Source organism: Cuculus canorus, chromosome 8 (assembly GCF_017976375.1).
Source record: "Cuculus canorus isolate bCucCan1 chromosome 8, bCucCan1.pri, whole genome shotgun sequence".
In the NCBI taxonomy this organism is placed as follows: Eukaryota; Metazoa; Chordata; class Aves; order Cuculiformes; family Cuculidae; genus Cuculus; species Cuculus canorus.
This window is the reverse complement of record NC_071408.1, coordinates 747,262-768,583: the sequence shown is the minus strand read 5'-3', so window position 1 is coordinate 768,583 and position 21,322 is coordinate 747,262. Positions and strand designations below refer to the sequence as shown.

General features: G+C 54.6%; 1 protein-coding gene across 9 annotated transcripts in view; it reads right to left on the bottom strand.

Moving 5' to 3' along the window:
- ASTN1 (astrotactin 1) overlaps positions 1–21,322 on the bottom strand; it is a 65,847-nt gene that overhangs the window by 11,347 nt on the left and 33,178 nt on the right. For 8 of the 9 annotated variants that reach the window (XR_008450899.1, XR_008450898.1, XR_008450897.1 and 5 more), the window contains exons 9-22: positions 16,599–16,673; positions 16,004–16,141; positions 15,486–15,636; positions 14,916–15,082; positions 14,525–14,719; positions 14,081–14,208; positions 11,489–11,593; positions 10,828–11,016; positions 7,247–7,515; positions 6,861–6,994; positions 6,040–6,191; positions 5,575–5,710; positions 5,346–5,446; positions 4,569–4,752 (exon numbers count right to left, since the gene is read on the bottom strand). Coding sequence is in view for 4 of the 9 variants with exons in the window: in XM_054072479.1 (XP_053928454.1) it covers positions 4,569–4,752; positions 5,346–5,446; positions 5,575–5,710; positions 6,040–6,191; positions 6,861–6,994; positions 7,247–7,515; positions 10,828–11,016; positions 11,489–11,593; positions 14,081–14,208; positions 14,525–14,719; positions 14,916–15,082; positions 15,486–15,636; positions 16,004–16,141; positions 16,599–16,673 (2,124 nt within the window). In the remaining 5 variants the exon portion in view is untranslated. Of the gene's footprint in view, positions 1–15; positions 2,864–4,568; positions 4,753–5,345; positions 5,447–5,574; positions 5,711–6,039; positions 6,192–6,860; positions 6,995–7,246; positions 7,516–10,827; positions 11,017–11,488; positions 11,594–14,080; positions 14,209–14,524; positions 14,720–14,915; positions 15,083–15,485; positions 15,637–16,003; positions 16,142–16,598; positions 16,674–21,322 lie in introns of those variants that run through there. The other variant, XM_054072481.1, reaches the window with a different exon arrangement.

The window sequence follows — 21,322 nt, the reverse complement described above, 5'->3', positions numbered from 1 at the left end:
GCAGCGAGGGCAGGCATGGGGAGATGCCGGGGGTGGGCAGCGGAGGGACAGTGGGGGCGATGGAGACAACATGGGACGATGGCAGGAAGGGCAGGAGGAGCGTATGAGGAGAGAAAAGCAAAGACAGTTAAGGACACCACAGGAGCTCCCGGAGGGAGAAGAGACAATGCAAGAGTCGGGCAGCACGGACAGCAGCTGAGCAGAGCCCAACATCGCCAGGATGAAGAGAGACAACAGTCACCATGGGGACAGAGCAGCCCGGTGGCAGCACTGCAATCCTAAATGCACGCGAGAACAGCCCACACTCTGGTCAGATGCCCCTTCCACCACAGAGACGCTGAACCCGCTGCACTGCTCTTGGGATGCACCTTACGCTTCTCTGCCCTACCCCTCCTCCTTCTTCCACTCCGCGCCACCCCCACAACAAGGCCAGGTTTGCTGACGGTTTAGTGAGGGGACAATCACAGGTGTAGCTGTGAAACCTCCAACACCCCTTGCGATGGACATCAGCGACTCAAACAGCACCACCAGTCCCTGCTGCCGCTACTGGGCCCCAGATATAACAGGGTGAGAAAATGGGAGATAACAGCACTGCCCGCAGCGGGGAGAAACGCCGGGCACGACAGGTGCGGGCAACCCAGGGCAGCATCACTGCACGTGTCCTCTCCATGAAGTGTATGTTTTGCATCTCTGGGAATCGTGCTGGTCAGTCCTGGCTTGGTGTAGAACATCTCCGGTGACGTGGCAGACAGGGCAGGGAAAAGACAGGCAGGCAAGTTTGATCCAAAAAGCTCTGGAAGAGCAGGGGATGTAGTGGAGCTCCTCAGGTCTTTGCATGTGCGCTTGCATCTCCCAGTTGCAGGAAGCAAAACAAGCACAGGCAGGTCACGGCAGCAGCGCTTCATAAAGCCCCACGACCCAGCCAGGGAAGCCAGGAGACGAGATCCGGTGACAGACGGACAGGATGCCCGAGAGGAATCCATCTTCAGCAGAAAGACAGACCTGCAGCACCCTCAGGGCAACATAGCCTCAGGGTGGGCTTGTTCTGCGGGTGAGAAAGTGCTAAGTTACCATCCTCTCATGCTGGATGAGATACTGGAAGAACGCAGAGGATCTTGGCCAAATATGACCTAAATTGTGTTCTCTTCATATTTTTCCTCTTAAAAGTGTGCTGCTAACACTTTTATCAAGGAAAACAGTTGGTTCAGCTAAAACACATTATGTTCATTTTCAGCTTCTCTAGCACTTTGGGGAATGTCCAGGGAATCTGGTAAATGTGGAGGTAATGGATTCAAATGAAGCGTCTTGAAGGTGAATGGAAACCCAGACAAAAGTTGAAGTGTCTCAAGAGCTGGAATAGGCTTCCTAGCCTATTCCTTCAAGGTCAGCCGGTGAATTAGTATAGACAGTGAAGAGAAGACCCATCCCCTTGGTAGCTTTAACTCAGCACCTGTTCACTACAGATCAGGCAGCAGAGGCACAAATCACGATGCTCAGGGGAAAAAAAAACACCCTCTCTGTCACATTCTTGCTTGGATAAGTGGAGGTTAGGTGTGGAGCATGGCTGTGTTGTGGCTGGTTTGATAACCCAAGTGTACATTCCATTGAGGAACATCTGAAGTCCCTCCGCACCTTCCATCCTGAGAGAGCTGGTTGGAGAGGATTAGTTTACCCCAGGCCCAGCCAGAGCCAATCTTGTTTCTTCTGGAGAAGAAACCCTCAAAAGGTCCATCGTTGAGGTGGCTGCATCTGCAAGGATCTGGAGCCACAGAGAGATCATCCAGCTCTAAAGCCACACAACACCTGCAACCCCAGGGCTCACATCCAGCGCACAGAAGAGAGGCGAAGGTGCAGCCAACCTCTCACTTGTCCTGATCCCCACACTTAGACACATCAGCAAGGTGCCATGTCTGCCTCTCTTCCTCCAGCATCACAGGTATCCTAACAGGATCATTGAACGCGATCTCACAGATATTTGCTCAAAGCCTGTAGAAACCTCCAGACTTCACATCAAATTCCACCTTCACTTATTACTTGCTAGAAAATGACTTGCATTTCCCTCCATATCTTCTCCTTATGTGAAGTCCAGGGCTCCCTGCAGCTCTTCTTGGATTGGGAGGGAGCAAATCGCTTTCCTAACTCCAGACGAGTTATCTGCATGCGTCCTCACTTCCTTCGGTCCAGCAGCCAGCGCTGCCGAGAAGGGAAGCGAGTGCACCCCAAGCGAGCAGAGCCAGAAGGTGGCACGGCTGCACGGAGGAGGAGGGACACGGTAGAGTCAGTCGCGTGGGTCCACACCCAGGACTTCAAAGGAGCATCAGCAACAGTCAAACGAACACTCTGTCTGCTGGCTAAATAATGTCATCTGCAAGTGATTTGTCCTGTCACCACCAGTCTGGATGCTTCGCCCTCGCAGACGATCAAACAGGAGGTCTGCTTTCCAAGATTTGTCATCACCAGAACCCACTGCAGCTGCCTAAATGTCTCTTTCCAAGCAGCGCGAGCTGCAAACACTTCATCAGCAACTTGCGTCATCCCATCCTAAGCAGTCCAGCATTTCCAGAGGGTGGAATTAACCCTCTGGTTCACGGATTCACGCAGTAACGTTTGGGCAATTCGGTGGCATTTCTGGGTGCCCCGTGCCGAGGCACCTCTGCGTCGTAGGGCTCGAGGAGGAGCTTCCGCCGCTAGTCCTTGGTCTCCTCAGTGAGGCAGCAAACAGCAACAGCAGAGCTCACCCTCGGTGACGACAGTGGCTCGGTGACGACTCCAGTCTGCCATGTAGGGAATTTTATGTACATCTCACGCAAACCATCACAGCAGATGTCAGATGGTCTGGGCAAACTGGGTGTGGATTTCACATCTGGAAATGGAGACAGAGCGGCATCACCACAGCTGGGCTCGAGACAAAGGTAAGATGTAAGTCCAAGCCTGTTGGTCCTAATTGAGTGTCGTGGGAACGAAGCGACCCTGGGCGGAGGAGCTGGTGGGAGCCTCAGCCTTAACAAGACTCCACATGCTGGGATGTTGCTGCTGAGCTTTGAAGATGTGCCTCAGAGTTCACGTTTCTTAGAACATAAATGGGAAAGGGGGAAACAGGAGAGGCCCCAGCTTTGCCCCAGAGAGTGGAAGACCTCTTAGGAGTTTCCCACCAAAGCTGAACTAGGGGACAGGCCTAAAGCACTAAGCACAAGACAGACAGCCACCAGCTATTTGCTGAGTCTTCCTGACCACCTAACAGAAGTTTGGAGGACAGAGAAGGTACACAGAGGACATCCAATACTCTGCTAGAAATCTACAGGTGATCACCTGGAGAAGCAGGACTAGAAGACAGCTAGTGGTGAGACCAGCAAAAGGAGGCGTGGGGCAGAGGGTAAGGTGGAGACCACGCATTTCACAGATTGGAGCTGCTGCTGACGTACATTTGAAGTAATCCTGATTTCCAGATGGGCTCAAGGCGCTGGTTCCTTGGAGACCAGATGCTACGAAACACCACTGCAGCCCACACAATCTCCCAGCCCAGCTTACCAAACTCAATGGCAACATCCACGTTACTGGGAAACGACGCAGACAAAAGCAGACGTTAAAGGAGATGGGAGAAGGGAACTGGCTCCCTCTATAAGGCCAGGACACAAGGCACCCCATCCCCAGGCAGCTGGAGGAATGACCTGGAGGAGCCCAGTGAGAGGACAAGGTGCTCACTCAGGCATGAAGAAACTGTTTCAGCCAGGAAGAGTTTGGAAGGCAACCTCCTCCAAAACCTTCTGCGGCAGCTCAGCTCTACCTGGGCACCAAAACCATCCGTGTCCCTGCCATAACCCCACACAACCACAGACATGGATCAAAAGGGAGGGAATATGCAATTCAAATCCAAGGTCAATCCACTGCCTGCTTTGAACTATAAGTGACACTGAGTTCAACGCAAAGAGACGCATTCCACTCAAGCTGAAGCCCAGAAAAAGGAAGAAAGCCAAGCCTCGCCTTGGCGTGACCTAGCACGTGTGTTTGCACGCACTTCATCCAGCAGCTTTCACCACCAAGTCCTGTGTCACCTTCTCCAGCAGGTTTGCAGTTACAACCACCTCCTTGCACCTTCTTCCCTCCACCAGCACGCACAAGGCCCCTCTCTAGCAACATGCTCTGACCACACTCCATCCCTTCTCACCAGCAACAACCTCCATTCCTCAAAGGCGTGCTATTTTTTTCCCAAGACCTTTTGCCTTTTTGCCTGAGGTGGCAGCTACTGACGGAAAAGAGAATCCCTTCCCACCCTGCATGGCATGAGAGTCAGTAAAGGCCTGGTGGGATGGAGAAAGATGATAGGTTGACAATGGTCTATCATCTTCCAACTTGTTCTGTGTTCACGGTCCTTCAGCAGAGAAGGCCGGACCCCAAACATGCACAGCATCCACCAAAACAGGAACCCTGCTGGAAGACACTAAGCTCCATAATCAAACCAATTCATGAGATTTGCCAGAGTGCCACCTTCCTGGTGACCAACATCTATGAGGGATAAGTATGTTGGTGGGCAAGCCTGCCTGCCTCACCAATCCAGCTCCCAAGCCTACCTGGGTCCCAGCTCATCTTCACAGCGCCAAGTGAACTCCCCAAAGCTCTCGTAGTGCTGGTTGTAGTGGTAAAGGACTCGGTGCAGGCTAGGGGAGCCCAGGTCCAGCAGAGTGTTGTAGGCCGTTTGCTGCTCCTTGCCGCTGGTGTAGCCGTTGAAGAGGTTGTAGATCTTGTCTGCTATTTCTGGGCAGAAGGACACGGGTTATTCAGTGAGGTGCACAGAAAAGCATGAACAAAGCCTATCACGCTAAAGCTCAGCTCTAAGGAAACCAAGGCCGGAGCGAAGATTTGTCCCTTGGGTTACGATTTACGTCAAATCGAGACAAGGTCCCAGTGGAGGAACAGCAGAGTAGATAGCATTCCCCAGACTCAGTCCAGGTTAGGTTCTCACAGTTTGGACCAATTAGGAAGAGAAACAGGTGGTGTCACCAGGTATCTTTACTGAAATATCATTTATTTATGAGAAGGCACACAACTGGGGATCCCGAGCACAGACACCACCTATGCTATCAGTTCCTTTCTGGGCAGGACAGGCAGGTCCTTCCTGGCTATTTTAGTACATCCTGAGTGCTCGGCCCTCCACTCATTCTCCCACCAGCACATGGTGCCTGCTGCCTTCCATGCCAATCCTCAACTCCACGTGGCAGCACCTGGGCCACCATGAATGAAGGAGATGTTACAGACAGGACACAAGACATTTGGGAGGACATGCTGGAAGGGGGAACTCCCCATTGCTGGCCCCAAGTATCACAGTCCAGCAGCTCCCTCCATCTCACCTTGAGCTTTCACATCATCTACCACGGGGCAGGGGGTCTTCACCGTAACATCACTGGATCTTGAGCGTCTTCCTGTGTTATCGACCCCCCAGAGCGTGAACCTGGCCAAGAAGGAAAGAGGTGATGCTCTGGAGCACAAGCCCTCGGGCAAACACAGGCAGCATTGGGCAGGAGCACCACGCTGAGGGCGACGGTGCTGCCACGGGCACAGCACGGCGGAGTGACTCACATGTAGGTGGTGTCAGGCTCCAGGCAGCGAATGATGAGGGAGATGGTGGAGGAGAGTCTGTCAGGCACTTGGGCCGGCATGGCACAGGGCGACTTGGCACCTGAGATGATGTCATCCACAAAGCTCAGCACCGTCTCTAGGGAGAGAGGGGAAGACATTCTGCAGGTGATGATGCCGGGGCTCCCCAGAGCTGCCGAGGTCTGTGACGTTACCGTGCTGCCTGGGGCCGACAGGGACCAAGGCTCATGCACGAGGCCGGCACAGAGCAGACCTACTGCTTTTCCAGAAAGCCTCATCACCGTGCTGTGAAGACACCGCTTCTGCAGCATGGTGGGCAGGGGAAGGGCTGCTTTCTCTTCACGGGATAAAAGCGATACGTTGCTCCCTTGTAAAAAGGGAGACAAGTTCTCCTCCAACATCTCCACCCCACCCCACTAACGAAGAATCAGTGGAGTCCCCACTCACCGGTCTCCACCTTGGAGTGGTCCATCCGATCAGTGACTTTCTCTTGACGGAGGAGGTAGTCGACAATCTGCACCCCGATGGGGGGCTCTGAGTGTTCCCACTCCAGCACCACCAGCGTGCTGCTGGGCTCATGAACAGTGGAGAGCCGCAGGCTGCGGGCAATGCCAGCGGGTCAGCATCTTGGGAGGGCAAGGTCCAGCAGCCACCCCCACTGCCCACCCACGCTCACCCTCACCCACGTCTACCACCACGTTGTTGCTTCCCCACACCATAAAAAGGCAGCAAAACCACCAGGCTGATGTGTGGGAGAGCTGCTGAGGACAAGTCCTCCAGCTGGTCCCCACGGCTGGTGCAGAAGACAGTACAAGTGTGTCCTGCCCATGCTCGCTAGCATCACTCGCTCTGCTGTGCAGGCCACACGCAAACGCACCAGAAATGAGTTGGTTTCTATAACGCAGGACCCAGGGACAGTTTTTGCATGACCTTCTCACATCAAGAGGGCTTCAAAGCCATTAATGCATGAGAGAAAGCAAGAGCAGGACAGATGTGACTGCCCCCCTCCCACCCCCCCTGTCTCTGGGCATGCTGGTCCCAAGGGCTCCTTCCCTGTGGTTGCTCTGCCAGGATGGATATAAAACCAGCCCCCCAATCCTCTGGTGAATTTAGAAAAGGCACTGCATCTCTGCACCCCCTTCCCCTGTCAGCTTGCAAACCTGCCATATAAAGCCACCTCAGCCCCACCACCTCCTGCGACCATGACGCTGGCCATCACCACCTCCTCCCAGGCCCAAAAGGTCAGGCTGAGCATGCATGACACCTACATGGGGTGTGGAAGAGGTGCGCAGGTGGGCAGCCCATCGGCACCAAAGGCACTAGAGTCACAGCGACACCAGTCCTCAATGACGTCCCCGCTGCCCGAGCACCACAGCGAGCTCATGGTGGCCTCCTGCAAGAGCTGGGAGAAAGGAGAAGGGGGTTAGCATTGGACACGCGATCTCCCTTCCTGACACAACTTGAGTCAGTGTTCATCCATGCCCTGGTGGGTTTGGCACAGTTCATCCACCCTGGAGAGCAGGGCTGGCCAAAGAGCAAGGTCTGCCATGGCTTTACATGACGTTACCAGAGTAAGCTGCCGGCAAACACCACCCGGGTGCTGTTCCGCCACCCCTAACGCCCACCCCACCACTCCCAGCCAGGGGCTCCTCACCCGCTGCGTCTGGTTGTTGGTGACCAGCTCATAGATGGGGGCCGCTTTGGTGACCTCCAGCAGGATGGGCTCAGATGGTGCATCTGGACCAGAGGTGACGTGGCAGAGTGGGCAGGAGGAGGGGCAGCGCCCGCGGGTCTGGCACTCCATCCGCACGCCGGCTGCCATGCGCTTGGTGCCGGACTCGGAGAGGCTGGCGATGTACTCGGGGAAGGTGAGAACCTTGGGGTCCCGCTCTCGTTCCTCTGACTCATCCGAGGGGGAATTGCCTGATGAAGGGGGAATAGAGGCACCAGGGTGGGCTCCGAGCCATCACTAAGGGGATGTAAGGGGGGCAGAGCCCTGCCTTGTGCCCAGGAGAACCCCTTAGAGTTCTCCTCATGCTCTGTAGAGATGAAACATTCCCTGGTCTTGAGAGCAGGAATCAGGACTGTAAAGTCCACCCTGGCCTCTGCCATGGCAGGTGCTTCTGTCTCCCTGTGACTCAGTTGTCCCAGCCCTTTGCCTGGCACTGGGACAGGACACTCTTGCAGAAGATCCCCACGAGAGGGAGCCTTCTTCTTGCAACTGGAGGCTCATGAAGGACTCCCCGGACAACTCCACCCCATGATGATGCCTTTCCAAAGCCCCCTGCCAAACCGTCCTGCTGCAAAAGCCCTCCTGACCCAACAACAGGTTGATTGGCTCAAGTCCCTCGGTTCCCAAGAACCCCCATCAAATCTGATGTGACAAAGCATGCTGGAGACCAGAGAGGAACGATGGGCGTCCGACTGAGCTGCACAGCAACTATGCTGACTTGCTTCCCCTCACCAAAGATCTGCAGTCAGCAGCACCAAAGAGCTCAGAATATGCAAGGAAGACTTGTCAGTGCCTCACAATGCCCAGAAAGCTCCTGAGATGGCTACAAAGCCACCACATTAATCTCCAGCCCCTCCACCCCATTTGCACTCAGTGCCCACTCAGGAGAAAGGAGATGGGGAGCGGCTCCCTTTCAGGAGGTGGCTCAAGCCTGGCGCCTCCTGTCTCTTCACGCTGTCACACGGGATGTTGGAGGTGAGCAAAGTTGTATCTGGGGGAGGGGGAAATAAAGTCTTTCTCTAAAAGCTCGGCTTACAGAGCTCCATCCAAAGAAAATGGTGAGATGGAGGCAGATTTGCTCAGTGGGACCACAGACCCTCAGCCGGACCAAGGTGAGGCTGAAGGCTCATTCACCTCCTGCACACAAGGGAATTGCTCAGATCCTACCCTGCCAGCCCTCAGGCAACCCTGCAACCCAACAGGCTTGGAAAAAAAAGATTTCCAGCAGGAAAGCACTGCTACACTCTTCCCAGCTCTGCACAAAGGTGCTCGATGCCACTGTGTCCCCACGGCATGGGGCAGAGCCAGACCCTGCCCTTGGTGGCCTTCTCTCCAGCCCTCCATAGAAGGAAATCCTTTGACCCAAAGGGAAAAGTCCTGGCACAGCAGTCAAGAAGGTAGGATCCACCTGTCACTGCCATGCCCCGACTGGCATCACCTCGTCATGCAGGGGCATGGTGCTTTTCATGGAATCATGGAATAGTTTCACTTGGAAGGGATTCTAAAGCCCATCCAGTGCCACCCCCTGCCATGGGCAGGGACGCCTCCCACTGGCTCAGGGGCTCCAAGCCCCATCCAACCTGGCCTGGAACCCCTCCAGGGATGGGGCAGCCACCACTGCTCTGGGCAACCTGGGCCAGGGCCTCCCCGCCCTCATCATGAAGAATTTCTTCCCAACATCTAGTCTAGATCTTCCCCTCTCCCATTTCATAGAATCACAGAATCCGTAGGTTGGAAAAGACCTTTGAGATCCTCAAGTACCTGTCCACTACTAAATCATACTAAATTTATAGCCATCCCCCTTGTCCTATCACTCCATGACCTTGTGATACAAAAGGTCCGACACCAAAGAAAATGGGACCCAGTGGGACCACTGATGATGGTCGAGGTGGGGTTGGAAGAAGCCAAAGGCTGCCCAAAGCCATGCCCCTGGGGCAGGTTCAAGGCACTGCTGCCATGAGAAACCATCAGAGAACACATCCACTGCTCAACAGGAAGATAGATATTCCTATTGCAAGGGTTTGCTGAGAAACAGACCGGCGCTACCCTGTCCTCGAGACTCCAGCGAAGGAACAAAGCTGTTAAACAAACCCTGGGACACGAGAGCATCGCTGCACCCCCCCAGCGAGCTGGAGATGGATCGCTTTGGGCTGGCTGCGAATTGCAGCTTAGCAGGCGCCGAGAGAAAGCAGAGGAGTCAGGGAATGATTTGTCTCTTGCAATTTCTCAATCGATATCCAGCTCCTGACGTTTGCAAACAAAAAGCAAAGGAGGGAAAGTGGCAGGTGCCAGAGTGAATCCGAAATGTGATATTGTGGGTGGAAAGAGACTGCCAGACCTGAAAAGCCTCCAAGCAGGGAAATCAAAGAGGAGGAAATTGCAGGGGAAAAAAAAAGTACTTGCAATCAAAAGATGCTACATCTGGAGACAGCCCACAGCTAACCAGGAACGGGGATGTACTCTCGCAGGTGGGCTTGGGAAAAAATCCAGGCTACAGGAGGTCTGAGCCTGCAGGATCCAGATTCATGCTCAGAAAGAAGCTTTTCCCACACAAGAGTCCTGGAGAGAAAACAAATGTCTCCTCATCCAGGGCAGAGCCAGAGCAGCACCGCAGCCTGGTGCCCATCCTGACAATTCTGAAGCTCCACGATGGAAATGATACGGTAGTCACAGTGCCTGTGAGCTCCAAGCTCAAGCTGCCTGCATCCAGGAGCTCCCGGGCAAGGGACAGCAAACCAAGATCACCTAAAAAGCAGCAGCTCTGCTCAGCATCCCCCGTATCCAGGCTTGAGAGGTGGCTCTTGCTGCCAAAATGCGGGTGGTGCAACCCAACGTCCCGAGCACAGGGAGCAGAATGCCCTCGGGCAGCTTTGCAAAGGCCAGCACAAGAGGAGACCCTGCGGTCCTGGGCACAGCCGGCAGGCGTTAGGCTGCCTCTGCTTTTGGAAGGCTTGTGTCCAAACCAGCCATCACCACCTCCCTGCAAAACCCCTTCCACAGGGGTCCGGAGGGGAGGCAGCGGTGCCGGATGCCCTCTGGTGAACTTCCCAGTCTGTAACTGGGCTCCAGACATTAAAAGCACAGTGCGACAGCCCAGGGGAAGAAAATACATTAGAGGGAGAAAAGTCTGGCCGCGGGATGAGAGTGGAAAAGAGCAGATATGGTGGAGACAAAAGGAAGGAAGGAACAGGATTAAAGACAAATAACAGTTAAGTCCAGAATCAGGCAGGACAGCTTGGTGGGATTAGCGCGTTCATCTTTCATCTCCCTGGGGATGTGGGTATTCATTTTCCCTTCTGGCCCAGCCTAACGCCTGCTGTATTCCACAGGAGTCCTTCAGCTGCCTTCAGAGGGTGAGAGAGCAGGGTGTAAATAAAAACAAGATGAGACACAGCCCTGGCACAGGCTGGGCACTTTCTCTGCTTTGCCAAAACCAAACTCAACTTCCCACTCCCCTGGGGCGGCTCTGGGGACCCTTCCTGGTAGGTGAGTGGGGATCCTACCTTTGCTGATGTCCTCATACTCCAGCCAGAGCTGCCGCTGGACCTGTCTGTTGGGATACCAGATGGAGCAGGACTGCTCAAAGCCATACACTGCTTCCTGGATGTAGTGGTTGCCAAACTGGTCCAGCAGTGCTACAAAATCTCCACGGGAGGTGGCCCCATCCAGAGAGTGAAGAGCATTGCTGAAGGCTGAGAAGGAGACAGGAGAAGGTGCTCAAATCCCAGGGAACCCTGAGCCCTTGCCACCCCTCCAACACACTTGCAATGGGCAACCAACCTCTGAGCCAATCACCTGCCAGAAGAAGGCTGTATGTCCTCTTAGAATCATGGAATGGTTTGGGTTGAAAGGGACCCTAAAGCCCACCCAGTCCCACCCTCTGCCATGGCAGGGACACCTCCCACTGGATCAGGGGCTCCGAGCCCCATCCAACCTGGCCTGGAACCCCTCCAGGGATGGGGCAGCCACCCCTGCTCTGGGCAGCCTGGGCCAGGGCCTCCCCACCCTCATCCCGAAGAATTTCTTCGTAATGTCTCATCTAAATCTTCCCCCTTCCAATCTAAAGCCGTTCCCCATATCCTATCACTCCATGCCCTTGTAAAACACCCCTCCCCAGCTCCCCCGTAGCCCCTTCCCTGCTCACCCCCAGCCCCGTGCGCTTACACTGGGAGATGGTCAGCTGGTTGAGTCGGACGTGGTACATGACGGACTGTACCTTCCAGTGCTGCAAGAGGGGGTACCCGGACACCTCGCTGAAGTTCACCATCCCTGCCAGAGAAAGGAGATGGGGGCTCAGCACCACTGCTCAGGGACGCCTGGCAGTGCGGATGCCCCTGGGCTGTGCCTGGGGCAAAACAGCCAGCAGGGCGGAACCATGCTGGGTGAAAGGACACGGCCCACAACCCCCCAGGCAGGGAGGGAGGCATTTGGAGCTACAGGTCAGCTGCTCCCTGGCAATTAAAATCATGGCTTTGAAAGAAAACACGTGCATTAGTTTCATCCTGTGGTTCCAGGCTCTGCATCAGAAGATAACGAGCCTCCTCCTGCTTCCTTCTCCACTTCTGCTCCCAAGATACGCCCAGGTGTGCTAATTATTTCACTAATGAGAGCTGCGCTTTTAATGAGCTTTTTGCTAGCCTGGGAATGGTCACCGTCACGCCACGCGTGCCTGGGTGCAGCCAACCAGGACCGAGCCAAGTGGGACACGCATATGAGGGGGACACATCTGCTGATGCTCCTGCTCCCTTGGGACGTTATGACAACACTGGAGCTGTGCAGGGCCTTGGGTTTCTCCCTCTTCAGGTAAAGACATCCTATTCTCCAGCCATCTAACTGCATCACGGAAGCCAGAAATCTGTGGAGACCAAGGCTGGATGGCCACTTCGTCTTGTCCAAGGCATGAGCCAAGGCACATAGCACCTCAGCTTCCATAAACAGGGGGACAGAGAGGCTGCTGAGCCTCAAAAAGTCATTTGAAGGGTGCTCATGGCTCCGAGTTTGGTGATCGGAGCACCCCTTGGTGTGCAGCACCAGGGTACCGAGGCACAGCCACCTCCCTTGCAGCTCCGCTGCTGTAGCGCCAACGCGGCACGCCTCCGCTCAGCAGCAAAAAGGCAAACTCCTGCTAAACAGACACGCAGCAGGAGTTCAGGAGGATAACAACAGGCATCCCTCTCTGTAACAAGAAATGAAGGTGGAAAATAAGGAGGATAAGATCCTTTGGCTTCCAGTGCCTGTCCCTTCAGTGCCGGCTGCTACCAAGAGCTTCAAAGCCTCGCTCTTCCCTGCAAAGTGTTTATGCAAAACCAGCCCTTCCTTACTCAGCAGCTCTGCCTCTCGTGGATTCACAGCCATCTCCAGACCTGCTTACTGACAAGCACAGAAGATTTTACTGCTTTTCCATTTAATTTTCTTTTTTTTTTTTTTTTTTTGGCTTTAATCAGCCACAAAGAGCCAGCGGAGCGGTGGGAAGTGAAGAGGATAATTTACTGGCTTCTGCCTCTCCAGCATAATTGCCAGCAGAGCCTCAGCCTCACCGACCCTGCCGCGATGCTGAGGCCACAGAGACACCACTTTCCTTACCTCCATCTAACTGCATCAACGCAGGGGGGCGGACACTGGGAGGCAGGTGACCTCCAGACAAGGCTGAGCATCCCCATGGCTGCAGGAGAGACCCACTGATGTGGTTCACCAAAGGGAACTTGGCCGTGCTAGGAGCTGCTGGCACCCCCCTCCTGCCTGCACACAGCCCGTCCCCGCCATGCACCCCGTCAGGGCAACCAGCACCCAGAGTAGCCCACGGGTGCTCCTCAAAACCCTCCTGGGAACTCTGCCAAACGAATCCTAGAACAGTTTGGGTTGGAAGGGACCTTAAAGCCCATCCAGTTCCAAACCCTGCCATGGGCAGGGACACCTCCCACTGGATCAGGGGCTCCAAACCCCATCCAAACTGGCCTTGAATCCCAGGGATGGAGCAGTCACCACTGCTCTGAGCAACCTGGGCCAGGGCCTCACCACTCTCATTGTGAAGAAATTCCTCCTTCTGTCCAGTCTAAATCTGCCCCTCTCCAGTTTATACCCATTGCCCCTCATCCTATCACTACAAGCCTTAGGTCCCTCTCCAGCTTTCCTGTAGCCCCTTCAGGTACTGGGGTGAACGCATAACGTCCTGTCTGGGAGCACCATGCAGACACCTTCCAAAACACTCTCCCATCCACCTCCCTGGTGTCCTTGGCCATTTCAGCCAACAGCAGCAAGCACCAAGGAAACAAACACTATTTAGGGGTGCCTGCAACTTGGTAGAGGAAGGGTAAATCCTTGAAGGTTGTCTAGGAATCCCTGCAACCCCATCACTCATGGACTATGATGCTCTGGTAGGACAAACAGAAACATTTTCGTTTGGTTGTGGCAGGTTTTGAATGCTGCATTACGCTGGCAAAGGGTTTCTGATTTAGAAACCAAATGAAAGGTGTTTGGAAAACATTTCTACCTTGAATTAAAAGAATTTCTTTTAGCAAATATCCCAAATATTCAATGAACTCTTGAGCTTTTATGCCACAAAATTAATATATAGCCTCTTCCTCTCCTTAATTGTTAACATCTTCCTCCTCCTGCTGCTGCAGGTGAGTGCGGGGTGGTACAGCCAGACTAGATACGTCCCACAGTAGATACGTCCCGGGAGGGGTCGGTGCTGCAGCCGGGCATGCTGGCAGCTGCCCCCCTGCGAGGGGCACAGGGCCAGTTGGGCTCACTCACCAGTGAGGAACTCGGGGTCAGGTGTGGGTTCAGAGAGCTCCTCTTGGCACTGGTTCTCCAGGGGCACTGTGGCCACCACCAGCCCATCCGGCAGCTGCTGCTCCAGGCCTCGGGCAAAGTTGTTCTGCCTGGAAGTTAAGTGCAGAGAGGAGGGCAGGGCTGGAGGACAGGAGAAGTGCCTGGGACCAACCCCACCAGCCGGTGAGCCATCTGAGAAAGGACCACATCTTTCCTTTGGGCACAGGTTACAAGGATGTCTACTCCTGATGGAAAGTTTCAGATGCATCCTCCCCACCAGCCCCTCCATCTCCTGAAAAGCTTGGCCAGATGTGGATGGACTAGGCTGTCTGTTAAGGTCTAGCTCCAGGCTGTTTCCCACGCCTTCTTAGAGAGGACAGCAAAGTCTGACCCTGCTGAGGTGACCTCTCCACATCCCAAACTCACCTGAATGTCCCTTTGAGCACTTGACCCGTGGCCACCTCCTTGGAGTGGTTGTTGTAGCCATAGAAGATCTCCCCAAACAGTGTCTGGTTCATGGGCAGCTCACGGGGCTCACCACAGGCCCCTGCCTCGGGGCACGACTCCGAGATGAGTTGGCATGACCGCCCATCTGTGCCCAGCTTGTAGTCCTCAATGCACCTGGGAAACCAGCATAGGGTCCATCATCATCTGAAGCCACTACCAGCATGGACTGGGGCCACTAGGCCACCCCAGCAAGGACACTGGGAACAGAGGAGATCCTCCCTCCCAACCCTACAAGCTCAGGGAGGCATCAGCAAGCTACAGCAGCACCTTGGGGGTGTCCTCACAGCAGGGGTGGTGATGAGGAACTCACCCGCAGAACATGAGGATGTTGTAGAGCAGGGGGTCCTCAGGCAGAGGGACCATCTGCTGCAGGCACAGCTGCTCGCAGCCCCCGTTGAACCCATCCGAGCAGTCCACACCAACGTGACGGTCATAGCAGCCCGTGCCATCCTTCATGGGGCTCAGTCCTGTTGGACACTGCGGGGGGAAAGCAAGAGGTGAGGCCCCAAGGAAGAAATCTGGCCCTGAAGGGTGAGATGGAGGGGAGGGCTCTAGGTACCACTCTCCATTGGAAACCACAACCTGAGCAACGCTCAGGAGCACACCCTTTCCCTCCCACAGCAAAGCAGCTGTGGCGGTGACAAGGGACACATGTGAGTGATGTGGGACCTCCTAGAGAGCCAGTAAGCAGATGGGCGCTTGCTCCCTCAAGCACATGTGCAGCAAGGACAGGGTCAGAGGAGCTGCCAGCCCCTAAACATCTCTTCCTGCTGTAAAACCAACCCCAAAGTAACCACCCTGAGGCGATGGAAAGGGATGAAAGGTATAGCCCTTCCCTCCTCCACCATCCCCCTGGGGACATTTGCAGGTCCCCACGCACCACGCAGCCTGTTGAGTCCAACTTGCGGTCTGAGATGCAGCGGAAGTTCTTGCTGCAGCCCCCGTTGTCCCGGGAGCAGTCACGAACGGGGCCGAAGGAGTCAAGGAGGACCTCTAGGCTGTCGAAGGAGGAGGAGGTCATCAGCTCTTCCCTGCGAGGAGGAGGAGGAGGTGTGTCACTGCTCTGATGGGACAGCACGAACGCATGCATGACTGTGACTGCCACATAGGTATTTCCAGAGCTCAGGTTTCCCTTCGGCTGATAGTGAACTGAACAGCAGCCAAGCTTTTGGAGAAGTGGAGGAGACACTGAAACAATGAGAGCTACCTCTGAAAGCCCAGCTTTGCAGGCACTGAAGTGAGGCAGGTTAATGGACATGAATCTCCACCTGCAAAAAGTGGGGTGAAGGTCCCAGCTCTCATCAATCTCCATGTGCTTTGGGGTTGGTCCTCTTACTCTAGGGATGCTCCACCAGTATATTTGCCTCCTAAATGCCCTCACCCCACCATCGCACCTACCTGACCTCCACCGCATCCTCCATCACTGTCATGTCGGTCTTGCACTTGGCCGAGGGGTTGATGGCCAGCTCGGCCGGGGGGATGACGAAGCTCTTGCTCAGTGGCAGCCACATGCCTTCTCCCAGGGTGTAGGTGAACCTGCCAGGGGGAGCAGTGGGGGTTAGTATGAAGGGAAACGCTGAGCCCAGAGGGCTGCTCCTGCCCAAACCCAAGCCCTGGGATCCCCTCTTGCTCTGCAGGGATGGCTGCTTGAGCAAAGGCAGAGCGGGAGGGTGAAGCATGGTGGCCTCTCTGAATGCGCCCAAATGATGCCCAAAAAGGAAACATAATTTAGGTAATTAATTTAGGTAATTAGGTAAGTCTAAACCTTGCTGTTATCATGGATGGAGAGCAGGAACTGGCTGATGAGCATCCAGCATCACGCACGGCAGCTGTGATAAGACCTTCCCAGCCATGCTTGCACATCCCCAGAAGGTGGCACAGGACAGCCACACAGCCCCTGCCAGCTGGAGGATCAGCCTGTCCGTATGGCCTGAGTCATATTTTTGAACCGCAAAATGTCCTGACCAGGTTGCCTTTACTCTTTACTTCTTACCGAAAAATCTTGTCAGATGGCTGCTCGCCCAGCACCAAGTCAAAGCCGCGCTGGAAGATGGTGTACGGCCAAGGCCTGGAAGAGAAACTCAAGAGCATCGTGCTGGCATCACAATCCCACTTCATCTCACAGCCCAAGACACTTCCCCCACTTCGCCCCCAGTGGGCTGGGGACGAGACGGCTCAAAGCAAGCCAGCATAAGGTTGTAAAACAGCCCCACATCCAAGATCTTAATTTTGGGATTCCTACCACATAAGGTCCTCACCCCAAGCCCAGCCTGCCAACAGGTCGGTGGCATGTTGTGTCCTTCCTTTTCAGGTATGACGTGCTCCAGTCCCACCCACCCACCTGGCATCTTCAAGCTTCTGCAAGCTTAGGTAACACCTGCCCAGCTCCTGTTATAGGCATTTGCGTCAGAGCCCCTGAATTGCAAAAAGAAAAAAAAACCCAAAACAGCTGAACTCTCTCTCTGTGAGGCTTTTGCAAGGAAGCATGTCAGGTCCAGGGCCACAGCTTCACCACGTGCCTTAATCCCCTTGGGCATCACTGTCTCGGAAGGGGATCTCAGGAAGCCTCAGGCCCTGCAGGACTTTGCAAAATGGTCTGGAAGACAAGTTGGTAATTTGGAGCCAAGGGGGTGGCTGGAGAGCTGACGGCCCCACCTCCTCCACCCCTGCTGCTCTAGACAGCAGAGAGTGATGTGCAACCATCACAACTTGGTGGCCGGTGCCCGTCAGTGGGATGGCCATGGCCACAACACCTTGGGATGCGCAGCCCCTGCAGCACAGCCCTGCTGGCGGAGTATCGCCTGCAGAGCGGCGCTGACAAAGCCGAGCAAGAGGAGGCACAGAGACCCGACTGCGATGGGCTTTGAATCAGACAACACGAACCCCACTCCCAAATCCGAAAGCTCCAAATCCCTCTTGCAAGAGCTCGGAGCTGGGGAGAGAAAGGGATTTTCTATCCTGTCGCATCACTGCTGTTAAAATTCAGAGTGGGAGCATCAGGTGCCGCCGCCAAGCCCGAGGATTTTCTCCAGAGGCAATTACAGCTCTCCTGCCCAAGCACTTTAATTTCTAATCTGAAGTTATTTCAGCAAGGACAAACAAAAAAAACCACAAGAAAGCTCTGATTGCAGGATTACAGCACGCCATCTCATTTCCTCGCTGGGATACAATGCCGTGTTCCCAGCCAGTCGGCTGGGAGTGGGGGATTACATTCAGCCCACAGATCGGATTGTCCTGAATGAGGTCAGCTTCGGCCAGAAAGCGATGCGCTCCTTGCATCTCACCACGCCTTGAATGCTCCCCGCCTCCGCCTTCCAGCGCTCCCGCAGATGGGTTTTATTCTCGCTTTTCAGGACGACGCAGGGTAGGGAACAAAAGCAGAGGCAAGGTATTGTTTCCCATCGACTCAGGTGGAAAAGAGGTTGTGAAGACCCCCTTGGCGTGCAGCAGAGCTCAACCCCAGGGCAGGCGCTGCGGCCAGACGACCAGACAGCAGGTCTGGCAAGCCAGGGATGCTGACACGTCCAGGACACGCAGACAGGGGGCTCGGACCTGCCTAGGAGATGGAAACCGCTGCCCAGGCCACACCACATCCACCTAGGGTGCAATTTTCAACAGTGGCTCAAATTAATGTGATGATGGCTTTGAGCTGGGGAAAAGGTCACTGGAAAATGCGCCATTTGGCACCAACCTGCCCCACTGTGCCTCTACTTAGAGTCAAAAAAGGCCCATCAAAAGCAAGGTTTACCCTTTAGCTACGTGCCTGCACGGCAGGGGACAACCAATGCTGCCCGGCATCACCGAGTCTGTGAGGATGCAGTACCTTCTGCAGGGAGACCCCAGGACAGCCTCCATAGAAGACCTACAGCTCAGCGAGAGGCACTTCTCCATCCTCATCTACAAGGAAGCTCTCCAGGAGCATAGCATCGATATTTCCACCCACACATCCTTGCTGACTTGTGCCTGCTGCTGCAGAGGATGGAGTGAGATGTCCTCCCTGAGGCACATCTAATCTCCTGCAGTGCTGCCTTTTGCCTCTGCCCCCTCCTTCCTCTCCTGTGCACAAGAGCATTGTGTCCACACGGCTGTCTTCCTCCCTGCTTTCTGTGATCACTGGAGGCACCTCACTGCTCTGGTTTTTGTTGCTCTTGGCAGGTACTTCGGTTACATGGTCTTCAGAGCTCATAAAAGAAAGCAGGACTGATCAGAGGCAGCTCTGTGGCTGATCAGGTTGGATCACTGGGCCAGAAATGACAGCTCTTGGCTCCCTGCAAGCCTTGGCACTCAGGCGGGCGTCTAAAGCAACAAAACGGGGGGTCAGCAGGACAGCTGAGAACCAGCAAACTCCTCGCATTCAGTCAGCAAGTTCCCACGGCCAAAGCGGTGCCAGTGCATCCCAGGGATGATCTTCAGGCCTTTTCGCTTTTTCCAGCTGGACAATCAGCTATGCTTTGTGCCAGCTCTGGGCTTGAGTGAAAGCTCCTGAAATACCAGCTAAGCCCTGCAGACCTGGTGCTGCTGGTGATGCTCTGACCCACCTCAGCACAACCTCGGCCACGCTCGAATGGCAGTCGCAACCGGATGAGGTCAGACTGACTTCCAGCATCGAGAACCGCACTCCCGCCCGCCCTTGCTCCCCACTATACAAGATGTGGGGATGAGGAATCAAGGCCTGGTGCCCGCAGGATGCGGCAGTGATGAGCCAACTGGGGGCAGCTGGTTTGAGTGGCCGGCGGGGAGGACACAGGGGCTGCAGGGGAGGGGGTTCACCGAGGGCACTGAGAAATGGCTTCACGCCAGAGTGGCCGAAATGCCACTCGAGGAGAAGGCGATCGGCTGTCACACATTCAAAGAGGTAACGTCACGGTCCCCAGGGCTCCTGGGGGTTTCTACCCACCAAGCAGCACAAGGACAGCGGTGACAAACGCTATCATGGCAGCACAGCACCAGCTCCAAGTGTATACTGGAAGCCAGTGGCACAGACAAAGGCGCTCACTGCATCCGTTCACTGGTGGCTCAGGAGCTCAAGCTCACTGTGAACGGATCAGAAAAATCCCCAGAGCGCCTAAATCCCTCCTGCAGGGCCAGGACCCCCTCTGCCCACGATAACCAGAGTGGGAACCCATAAAGACTCAACATCATCCTGATGGGAGCGAGCAGAAAACCAGTGTGACACCAGCACTGAGCTGCCAACTTCTCCTGCCAGTGATGCCCATCCTAGCTCCTCCTCAACTTTGCTTTACTTTGTGATGGCTTTCCCTGGGCTTCAGCTGCCGATGCCTCTCCCCTTCCCATCTCCCCACCCCCTGCCATCCTTTCCAAGCAGCTCTTTATTAAAAATGCTAATGCCTGCACTTTCTCCCTGGGCTGCCTGTAAATCTGCGAGGAGAATGGGGCGGGAGGAGGAGGCGGATGGGTGGTTTGGTGAAAGGATCTGAAAGAAAGAGGAGCTTTTTATCTGGCTGTCCTTCAAGCTCGCAAAGCTGAGGCACACAGCAGGGGATGGAGAGAGGCAGGGGGGGAAAAAAAGAGAGAAAAAGGAGTGGGGGGGGAAAGAAAAAACAGAAAAACAGAGGGAAAAAAATCTTTAAGCAGAAAAAGTGCTGTCCTTGGACTTTAGCGCATCCCAGCTCCTCTGGGGGGTGGGGAGTGGATGGTGCATGGGGATGGGACGGCAGAAGTCGCTGTACAGTCAGGGAGGGGATAACTGGATGCAGAAGAGAAGCGGCACCGTGGGGAGGGAGGTGAGCAGGGCACAGCCTGTTGCACTAGTTCGGGTCCTGTGCTGGAAAAAAGGGTGGAGAAAGGGGCAGCTTGGCCTGTATGGGAGTGGGGCTGGGGCGGTCCCTGCTTCCCTCTGTCTAGAAGAAGATGATACCCAGCCAGGCACATTCGCCAAATTACCTTAAACTGGCCTAAAACCTCCCCGTGCTGGGTGAAGCCCATTACACGTTGAAAGGGCACATTGTAATAGACCCCTTAAACGCAGGCCCTCTTAAATCTCCTTGGGGGGTCTGGAAAGGGCACTCAGACAAGAGCAGCACCTGGGGATGGGAAAGCCATCGGCCATTGCAGAGGGATCTAAGGGCCGAGATGAAGAAGTACAAATGTGAGCAGGTAACAGTTTATTAACTAAAGGCAGAATGAGCTGCTCTGACTCTTATTCTGTTCATACCATGAAGCAACCGCAGGAATTTGGTTTGATGAGCAAAGAGGAGGCAGTGTTGGTTGGATTGCCGGAACTGCATCCTAACAGAGAAACGTTAGAGTAAGAGCTGAAAAGCAGCTAATTAACAATGCATATCAAAGCCAGACTGTGAACACACAAACAGCACCAGCCAGATTTGTTTAAAATAGCTGAAGAGTGGCACAAAAAAAACCCAGTTGATCAAATGTATCTGCTGCCCGTGATCAAAAACATCTTATTTTTCTGAAAAACTGATGAAGATTTAGTGATTGGTTGGGTTGGGTAAAAGATGTACCAGGGCGGCAAGGGGCTCAGCATGGTACCCACAATACACACAACACACAAAGCCTCACTGCCATCACCAATAAAGTTCAAAGGTGAGCTCGCCTTTACGAGTAAAATTAGATGCTGCTGAGTGAACAGACACCAAGTCAACCCATAATCACTACCAATAAAAACAAACTGATGGCAAACCTATGTAAAACAAAGGTTGTTTTAAAAAAGCTTTGCTGAGCTTCCCTTTGCTAGGA